Genomic DNA, 10,695 nt, shown 5'->3' with positions numbered 1-10,695 from the left:
ACACATACACGCACATTCACACAATCACACAAAGATAGCCACATATGTGCATCGGCATACATACACGCACACACACACACACACACACACACCGACAAAGGCATACGCACACACATGCACACATTGATCCACAAACATACATCGCTATACACACACAGATGCACAGAAAAAACACACGCATACATGCAAATACGCACAATAACACAAACATACCCACATATATGCACAAAAAACACACACACACACACACATACACAGATCCACAAAAACACATCCCTATCCAAACACATACACACACACATACACAGATACATGCACATACACACACATACACACACACTAGTGATATATACTAACAGATGTGTGTTCTAATCATAGGCTGGCTCATGACAGAATAGGTGACACTTGATAAAGTTTAAGTTTAAATCGTTTTACCCCAGCGTGATTGTATGATGTCTCTTCCTATTGGCTGAGAGAAAATAGTGAAATAAAGCTGAGCAATCCATTTTGGGGTTGGCGTTTTACAAACTACTCCAAGAGTGAAAGAATGAAATGAAGAAGCAAATAAATCAGCTTGTATTTTGCACTCTTATCAACACTTTGTATAGGCATCTCCAGAGTGTTTCATAAAAAACTGTGGAGACCAACTCCAGTTATGCTGAAAGGAACTCAGTGACCCCCGTTTGGCTGGGTCTGTGCTTGGGGTGTTACTGCCCCCTTGTGGTCACACAGTACACAACTAGAGAATAAATAACTTCACTGACGTTGAGCGCTCTGCTTGGTCACCGTGCTTGTTTTCACTATACCCCTGCCTTCATTGAGCGTGATGGAAGAAAATCACCGTTCACCCCTTTGGAAATCAAAACCCAATTAACGTTGTCAAAGATAAATTGGAACTCATAATTTCCATTTACAAATAACTGCAATTTATAATCAACGTTTTGAAGATTATTGTGTACATTTAATAAATTGTGACTGTCAGTTTTTTTTTTGTGTGTGTGTATAGATGCTGTTTCCTCCATTCTAACTATGACATCTTTGAGATCATTTTTAAGTCAGGCATGTCCTCCCCTATCCTTCTATCGTCTGTGTTTTGGCTTCTAGTTTCTAATATCTACATTTCCTTTGTACTCTCATTCTTCACGTCATCTCATGGCCACCTCATTTTCTTCCCCGCTCTCCTCGCTACAACTACTAACCCTCCGCAATTCTCTCTCTCTCTGTCTCTCTGTCTCTGTCTCTGTGTCTCTCTGTGTCTCTCTCCCTCTCTCCGTGTTGTGTCTTCCTCTGTGTGGTCAGGGCCGGAAGGCTGCAATCTGTTCATCTACCACCTTCCCCAGGAGTTTGGGGATGGAGAGCTGATGCAGATGTTCCTTCCTTTCGGTAATGTCATCTCCTCCAAAGTGTTTGTGGATCGGGCGACAAACCAAAGTAAATGCTTTGGTGGGTAATACAAATAAAACCAAGAGATTATTTACTCTTCTTCTTCTTCTCCTCTTTTTTCTTCGTATTATTCTCCTTCCTTCTCCATGACTAATAACCTTCTTTACCGCAGATAATTTACCTGAGTCTGAGCATGAATGAATCACATAGGTTTTTGTTAAACGCCCAGAGGAATGGGTATCTGTGTCATGAAAGCTGCTGGAGTTTCCGCCAATGTGCTAGAAATGCCCTGTTTGTGTCTTGTACTAAAGGAAGGCATGTTACCACATAAGTTATTTGTTTACAGGCGACGAATGAATATATATAATAATAATATAAAATAATATTCCTTTGTAATAATAATATTTTCTAATATTATTAACCAATCAATATTATTGTTGTAATTTTTTATGTCTTTGATTCTTTATTTACAAAAAAATCCTATTTGTGACCACGTTTGTGACACATCCCATGTTGCCTGTAGTTGTATTCCTCACTTCGATGTTTCAACAGAGGTTTTTGTCTCACTTCTAACCACATCTATCCGCTTTTCCTCCCCCTTCAGGGTTTGTGAGCTTTGACAACCCAGGAAGTGCGCAGGCCGCCATCCAGTCCATGAACGGCTTCCAGATCGGCATGAAGAGACTCAAGGTGCAGCTGAAGCGGCCCAAGGACGCCAACCGCCCCTACTAGCCCCGCCCCCTTCCCTGCCCCGCCCCCTTCCCTGCCCCCCCCCCCCCCCCCCCCCCCCCCCCCCCCCCCCCCCCCCCCTCCCCCCCCTCCCCCCAGCAGTCCCCCCCTTGCCCTGGTGGGCGGGTGAGGGAAGGGGGGAGAGGGGCAGAAACATCACAGGTCAGACCTTGGACTTATCTTTGATACCACCCCCCCCTCCCCCAATCCATGAGTTGAAAAAACATTTCCATCTTAACTTCTGTTGAGGCAGGTGTACAGGTTTAAATACTGTGACATTATTGGATTGCACAATCTTGCATGGATTCATTGTGTGTGTGTGTGTGTGTGTGTGTGTGTGTGTGTGTGTGTGTGTGTGTGTGTGTGTGTGTGTGTGTGTGTTTTTGAGTGTGTGGGTTTTTTCTTAATGAAAAAAACATTGCCATTCCCTTAAAAGCGGTGGTTGTGAATTGTTTGCTAAAAAGTAGCTTTTAACCGCTGCCAACTGTGTGCGGGTTCAAGGGAGTTTATCGTTTATGGAATTTGATTTCCCACTTATGAAATTCATTATTGTGTCAGGTCCCAGCGAGAGGACTATATGCAATACAACTTTAATGACATTTAGGCCTACTGGATTAGGAAACTTAATAACCATCCTTTTGAAAATCATCGTAATACCGTAAATGTGCTTTTGAAATGGCTGCACACTCTATAGGGACGCTTCATGCTTCCAAATACAGACGAGGAAATTGTGTTTCTGCATTGCTGTGTATGCTTTCTGTTCTTCATCTGTTTAGCGGGCAGACCAGTTAGTAGTTGGAATAGGAGCTAGAAATGACTTACCAACTTCTATAAATGTGTAAATGAAGCCGACGTTTCCATTCAACAGCTATAATTTGACACTTTCATCTAAAAGCCACTAACAGTGATTTGGGAGGGATGCATGCCGTTAAGGTGCAGGTAGTGTTAGTATGTCTTGCTCAACAATGCCTATAGTTTGAATTTGTACATTGGGGCATCAAACCCAGTACCTTTTGAACCCTATACCCAGCCACTATTCTGGAAATGCATCGCTCACAGGCCTGTATATAATTTGTTTATAAAACAAATAAACCCCACATGTATATTAAAGTATACACTATATACTACATGCAAACTTTTATACTGTGTGTACTGCTTATAAAGCCTACATGCCACACATGTACAGTATATTTACTGCATGGAAAACATATATTTCCCATGCATACTGTTTATGAAACATGCATACCTCACATGTACTACAGTGTATATATACTGCATTTCAAACATACATACCTCACATGCAGTATATATACTGCATTTAAAACATACATACCTCACATGCACACTTTATATACTGCATTTAAAACATACATACCTCATATGCACAGTTTATATACTGCATATAAAACATGCATACCACACATGCACAGTTTATATACTGCATTTAAAACAAACATGCCTCACATGCACAGTATATATACTGCATTTAAAACATACACAGTATATATACTGCATTAAAAACATACATACCTCACAGGCACAGTATATATATTGCATTAAAAAAAACATACCTCACATGCACAGTATTATACTGTATTTAAAACATACATACCTCATATGCACAGTATATAGTATACTGCATTTAAAACATATATACTTTACATCGATAGTATATATCACATACCGTTTATAAAACACGCGCACCCCACCATACGTTACTCCTGTTAGGGGAAGGATCATTGGCAGACGGCTGAGTGTTTTCAACACAGCGACAGAAATTGCATCCAACAGACATTTATTAGCCCTGAGGCAGGTACGCCCGCCGTTCCCTCCCTTTGTCTCCTCCCTTCATCTGCGTGATGGAGAGTTTAGGCAGCGCTGCTCATTCACCACTGATGACTTCATTCACGAGCAACTTATCACCCACTCACAAACTAACTGAAGCATACGCCGATGGTGTCCCGAGGCGAATCATCGCGCTCAGTAGGATGCGCCCGCCATCTAATAGGAACGCGTCACAGAAATATGCGACTCCAATTCAATGTGACATCTCCAATCACGTTCAATGTTATTTGGGAGGGTTCGTTCTTTTCTTTTTAGCTCGGAGAAATGCTGGCTCCTGAAAAAACCCATAAAACACTTTGAACTCCATATATTCATTTGATGAAATAAAATGAATAAAAAATATTATGCGTTGTAAGAGAGTTATAAGAAAATATATGTGTCTTCTTCAATGTGCTTTTTTTAAAGGAGATGTATGCTGTAATTTGATAATATGGCACAGAGGTGTTTACATCGTTTTCGTAGACCATCTGACTTGGACAGTTTTAAAGGTGTTTAAGAGTCCGACATAACTTATATTGACAAGGACTCCTCTTGCCGTTAGACGTTATGGCGGCCCTCTTAAACCCTAGTTACTTTTATTGCGGTAGTTTTTATTATTGTTTTTTTTAGGATTTTCTACGATTACATTACAATTCTGTTTGGTTCAAAAAGCATACAGTAACAGTATGTAGCAAAGTGTATTCCGGTCCTTTCATTGCAAAATCATCTTTTACCATCGTCGCATCTACGACTCATTAGCGTTAGCAGCAAGATACCTACAATGACAACCAAACCGTCTTTTTAATATACATATATTTTATGTTTGGATAATTATCTCTGTTATTAGATTATTTATATTAGAATTATTTATAATTTATAAAATAGTTCACTTTTTTTTCTCTAGTGTTTCACAGAATATTAATTGTACTATAGAATACTTTAGAAAACAACCCTTTTAATAGTATGAATAATAGATTTTGAGTCGATCTGACCTTTTTATCTTTAATAGTGTTTGTCAATAATACGCTGTTCTCTCTCTTAACTCCCTCCAGGTTATGTAGAGCTGGACCACATGTTTGACTACTTGCTATCTGTCATCGAGTGCATTCTCGACCAATGGACCACTGAGGCTGCTTCAGAAAAAGGAGCGCGAGAGAGAGAGCGACTACCAAGTGGAGGACAAAGAACGCTGGATGTATCGAAACCTTTGGAACTAAGAAAGACTTTGTATTTGTACCAGCCTGGCCCGCCCTCGGACGCCCTCGCCCCTTCGCCCTGCACACCCATACACACCTCTCTCCTTACTGTTCCCAACTTGACTGAAACACACCCTTTTTTCTGGACCAGGAAGGTTGACGTTTAGTCCAATCGCAAAGATGAAGATGAAGAAAAAAATAATAATTCAGAAACCCCTTAAAAACGACCAACTGACCACTGAACTATTTATGGAAATAAGGGCATCAAGTCCAACCTGAACAAAAACAAACTCTTGAAAAAACATAAAAACAAAAAAAAATGATTGAAAAAAGATCTGTGGATTGCCCTCGGAGATCTTTCTTTACGGTGGGTCAAACATGAGGCAATTTGCTTTCGAAGACCAATTTTTTTTCCAGACTTTGAAATGCGAAAAGGACACATTTTTGAAGAGAGAGAACTTAAGGGAATGTGATATTTTCAGGACACAAATTGGCTTCAATTTGGGATGGCCATGTTTAGCTCAGAGTGCCTGTCCGTTTCCAGGGGATACTGTTGCCAAGGAGAGCTATAGCAACGGTCTCCAGGGAGTCTTACCTGTCATTCCTTAGTTGTTTTAGGGACCAAAAGACCAAACATTTTTATTGCTGAGGACTTGTAGCTCTAATATACTCGGACCAGTGCATCTCTTTCAATCAGTGTTACCTGGCTAAGGAGTTGCCTATAAAAGACATGTACATTTCGAATATATATATATACGACATATGTATATGTACATATATATTGCTGATATGCTTTTTGAATACAGGCAAAACTATTTCAGATGACCAAATGGGGTCGCTCACTTCGCTAGTTTACAATTACTTAAAAGAAAGTTTTGATTTCTTTTTATTTTCTCTCCTCATTTCTTTTTGTCTGGGGTGGGATGGAGAGTGCATGGGGAGGGGCTGCTCACATATCACAGCCTTACCTTTTATATCTTGACATCCTAACCTCATAGTTATGATAAGGAACATCAGATACCTTTGAGATATATGAACTTGTTTATATTTGCAGTACATATATATACCAAGCATTCAAGCAAACGTATTCATATATATACAGTATATATGGATAAATAGATATTAATCAAAAACAAATATATGTATTTATATGCACATATTTTATATATGTGTGTGTCTGTATATAGGACGGCTACTGACGATGTTGCTGTAATTTTTTTGTAGAGTTTAGCTGGAGTTAGATACATTGCTCTGCTTGGGAAGAATCGCAAATCTGGCAGCTCCCAAAACTGCAGCCATTCCTATCTCTGATTACCTATATGCTGACACATCAGATATTGCTGAAATATAGATGTGTCTCTGTGTAAATATACACATATGGTGTAAATAGTATCTGAAAAATGCAAAAAGCCACATTTCAGTAGCAGGCTTTAAGAGAATCAGGCTAAATAACTTTGGACGACAAGGACAATTATCTTCGACTCTATTCCAAACATATCTTTTGAGCTTCACACGTGTATGAGCACCTGTGCACATAAACACACACACACACACACACACACACACACACACACACACACACACACACACAAACAAACAAACACACACAACAATGCAACAACATTACATTAACACACACAGAGACACACGCAACCAACAACACACACACACACACAATCACACACACGAACACCATTGCACATACCGTACAACACAACGTGCACACATCTCTTTGAAAACTTGAACCAAAATGAATGAGTCTCACGCCCCCCTCCCCCCCCACCCCTCCCCCACTGCTCTCTTTCTGCATTCAGATAAGTGCATGTAGCATACGGGCTGCCACCACGTCCAGGTTGCCTTGCCACCTGCAGTATTCGCCATCCAGCACTGTGCTCTCAAGCCGAACCCAAACTGAACTCCAAGCAGCCAACACGCTATTATGATGTCAAAACCCCTACAGCAAGACCCATGTCATTTCTTAGTCGTCTTTTTGGAGAGCTTCACAGTGCATGCAAGTCTTTTTATTTGAACAGACTTTTACACACACAACACACACACACAAAAAATACCTGAATCGGTTCATTGGTGTCTCTGGATAAGAAGGAAAAAATAATAATCAGCATCGAGTATTATTGTAAAGTCATCGGAACACACATGGAGGAATTGATGTGGGCATTAAGGTAACCTGATTGGACGCCTTGGGGGACGACTGAACCAGGTGGAGTGCACCTGCTGCAACCTAACTGTCTGTCTGCGGCTAGCGTTTGCGATCAGGGGGGCCGTAAGATGGCACGCTCTGGGGGTAGGGAGAGGTCACCGAGTTGGTCCTCCAGATGTGGAGGCTGCCTGCGCTGAGAGGCATAAACGATGTCAGGATGGTTCTGATTAGTGCATCACTCATCTTCACCTCACGCTCATCACCTGTGCTTCAGTCCGGCTGGAAAAAACATTTGAAGGAAGTTAAGGCTGAATTCAAAGAGTGGCTTTTCTAACATCTTGCAGTTAATGTATGGATCTATAACGCTTAACATTAGAGTTTTGGGATACCTTTCGTTTTGTAATATTACCTTACCCATTGGTTCATAGGATCTTCAATCTTACAAATTTATGAAAATGAAGCAATAAGCATATCAAAATCATACGTGCTATATGATGCCAGCCGGTGTTATATTGATTCTGCGCAAAGTTTCTCACATTATTGTAAATGGCATGAACACTTTCTATATACCTGTAAAAGGTCAGGGGAGTTGGTTTTATTGGCCTCTGTACTCGACACAGATAGGAATGGTCGAGATTGCCTTATTAATATTTATAAGGTGGTATGACACCATGCTTCTGTTGGCCGCCATTCCAAATCTAACTGTTAACTGCTTATTGTTCCATTTCCCTAGCGTCTATGGCTAACCTTTCTCAAGCAGATTGAATACCGTTAACATTTACCTTCCTAAATCAACAAGGCCCATACACGCTGTACCCCGCAAGAAAAAAAGAACATCTCGTTATGTAGGCCAACACTACGCCATGACATTCTAAGGGGAAAGCCAGTACCTAGCTTGAAGGAGTGCTTTAACTTTTGTTGAAGTGGAAAGGAGACGAGGAAGGTTGAGGAGAAGAAACATCCCCACACAAACCAATTCATTTCAAGGTGATTTCGCTCCAGCTTGAAGCAGGCATTTCATTAAAACCATCGGCGGGGTAATGTGAGAGATTGCTCAATTAAAAAAATGAATAGCATCATCTTCTGGCAACAACTCTACCCATGAAACATGACACGATAAAATGTCCTTAGATCTGTGCTAGCTCCACTGTGCCATTTCATTTCCTTGACTCTGTTGGCAGGAATAGGCAATCCCACGCCAGACTCATCGATGACAAGGATTTGGTTCAAAAAAATATTAAAGTTTGTACAGTATCTACTATGAATAATTGCCTCAATAAGGCATTTTCCAGCATATATTTCTGTGCCAGGAACATTTTAACGTCCGTCATAATGTGGGCAATTTTGCCGGTTCAATGTTAACTGAGTGGAGAGAGGGGAAGCAAAAAGGACCAAGGCCAGTCGAATGCTCATCTTCACCTGCTCCGATTTTCAGCTGCAACTGTTTACATTAGAAGGGTGGGGAAAAAGAGGAAAAAAAATACAAAAAAATGGTTCAAAAGAACAAGAAACGGTGCAAACGTTTGAATATAAATATATATATAAATATATAGATAAACCGATGAATATAGTGTACATTTTTTTTGGGTTGCTCTGTTTTCCTCCTGTACATAGGTTTGCATATTTTATAGGACTTTTACTGCTATCTACAAGGACTGGATTGAAAATGATACTTTAAATACTAAACCAACAAAAAAAATATATGAATGAAAACATGATAATATTCGTTGAAAACCAGGTACAAGAAAGAAGTCTCTAGGATATGGTACAATTATGGGACCTGAGCAAGGCATTTATCCAGGTCACCGTCAGGGAGAGCACTGACCTCAGTTAGAGCTTAGACATGCATTGACCTTTCTCTTTTTTTATATATATATATATATACAAGTATTTGGAAGTGTTCTATTAATTTGTTTAAATATTTATTTACGACTCATGTGCGATATCATATGCATGCTTACATGGCATTATTTTTCTATGAGTTGGTACGTGACCAAATAGTTTTTATACGACATGCGCCAGCCAGCATCGTTGTCTATAATGATGATCATTGTTCCTGTGCGCAAAGGCCTTCAGCACGTCTTTCATGGAGAATAATGCTCCAATTGACCAAGTGATGTCAAAGACAAGATTTTTATTGCTTTCCATTAATTTATTTGTTTTGTTTATTTATTGATTTGTGCCATTTGACTAAAGACCAGAGCTCTGTTACTGCCATATATTATGGTTTTAACTGCTATTTATTATTACTGTAGTTTATTTTAATTATTTCCTTTTTTTCATAGGGTTGTATTTGACGCCTGGAGAATTTGGTGACTCCTATCCAAAAGTCAGCCACTTGAAGGTTTAATACAATAGAGTATTGCTGTTACACTATTGCAATCAATTACTGTACCTCTAAACACTGTAAATTACATTTTTTTGTTGTATTTCTAACATTCTACTAGCCAATTCACTTTGCTAAAAGATTGTACAAAACAACCTGTTTAGACATCATGTGCAAGTTTTATCAATGAAACATTCCATAACATGCTGATTGATCAATCAGGTATGTATTAATAACACAGTATTCTAAGTTCACATCGGTACTCATGGTATTAAATACCAGATTAAATGCTAAATCAATGTTTGACTGCTTGCATGAACCACTTTGGTTAGTGGAGTTTCCTTTCTTCTGTCTTTTTTACTTGTGCTGCTTCCCTCCTGTTTGACAGAGCTCTGATCTTCAACTGTTGTCTTCAAATCAACAGCATTAATTCAATGAAATCTGCACTATTTCATCACAATCTGTTTATGGACATCTCTCAACGCTGTTATCGATGATTTTGTTTCGGAGACATCATTAGTATTACTCCTCGAAATACATTTTGCAACAACGATGGTTTCAACAACAAACGTATTCTGGAACTCTCTTCCCGATTTCAGCACACGTGGAGAGTGGGTAGGGGGGCGGGGGACTGAATGTTGCATAATAGAGCTTTGCCCCCCGCTCCTGTTGAGCTAAGCTTCTAATTGGGCAGTTTGCTTTAGGCTTTCACCCCCTCTCTCTCTCTCTCTCTCTCCAGACTGCACCACTCTCTGGTCCCCTGGACTCTTTTTGTAATTTTAAATGAATGACGCGTCTCAGCTTAGCCCAATAATAAAGCACAGTCTAGAGTAAAAACAACAAAAGATATACCTCTGTTGTGTCCTGAGTGATGTTTACTGACCTTAACTGTCACCGTTATACCCCTGTTGGCTCTATACAGCGCGTTGTTCTGACACCACCAATTACTGCTAAGTTACACACTGTTGGGTGCTTAGATTCCGACGACAATTTACCTCTTTGACAAACAAGCCAAGGACACACCTTCTACAACCTTAAGCATAAGCCAGGGACTCGGCCACAAACAGAACACTTGCATG

The 10,695-nt window shown here is 39.9% G+C and overlaps 1 protein-coding gene across 3 annotated transcripts in view; it reads left to right on the top strand.

The window, feature by feature from the left end:
* celf4 (CUGBP, Elav-like family member 4) overlaps positions 1-2,115 on the top strand; it is a gene marked incomplete at both ends in the record, with an annotated part of 13,104 nt that extends 10,989 nt beyond the window's left edge. For 2 of the 3 annotated variants that reach the window (XM_079747495.1, XM_079747494.1), the window contains 2 exons: positions 1,300-1,383; positions 1,988-2,115. In XM_079747495.1, the coding sequence (XP_079603621.1) occupies positions 1,300-1,383; positions 1,988-2,115 (212 nt within the window). The remainder of the gene's footprint in view (positions 1-1,299; positions 1,384-1,987) is intronic. The other variant, XM_079747496.1, reaches the window with a different exon arrangement.
* Between the last annotated feature and the right edge of the window lie 8,580 nt (positions 2,116-10,695).

The sequence above is a fragment of the Pollachius pollachius genome (genome assembly GCF_949987615.1).
Source record: "Pollachius pollachius genome assembly, chromosome: 12".
In the NCBI taxonomy this organism is placed as follows: Eukaryota; Metazoa; Chordata; class Actinopteri; order Gadiformes; family Gadidae; genus Pollachius; species Pollachius pollachius.
The sequence above is the reverse complement of the archived record's forward strand: the minus strand, read 5'-3'. Positions and strand labels throughout refer to the sequence as shown.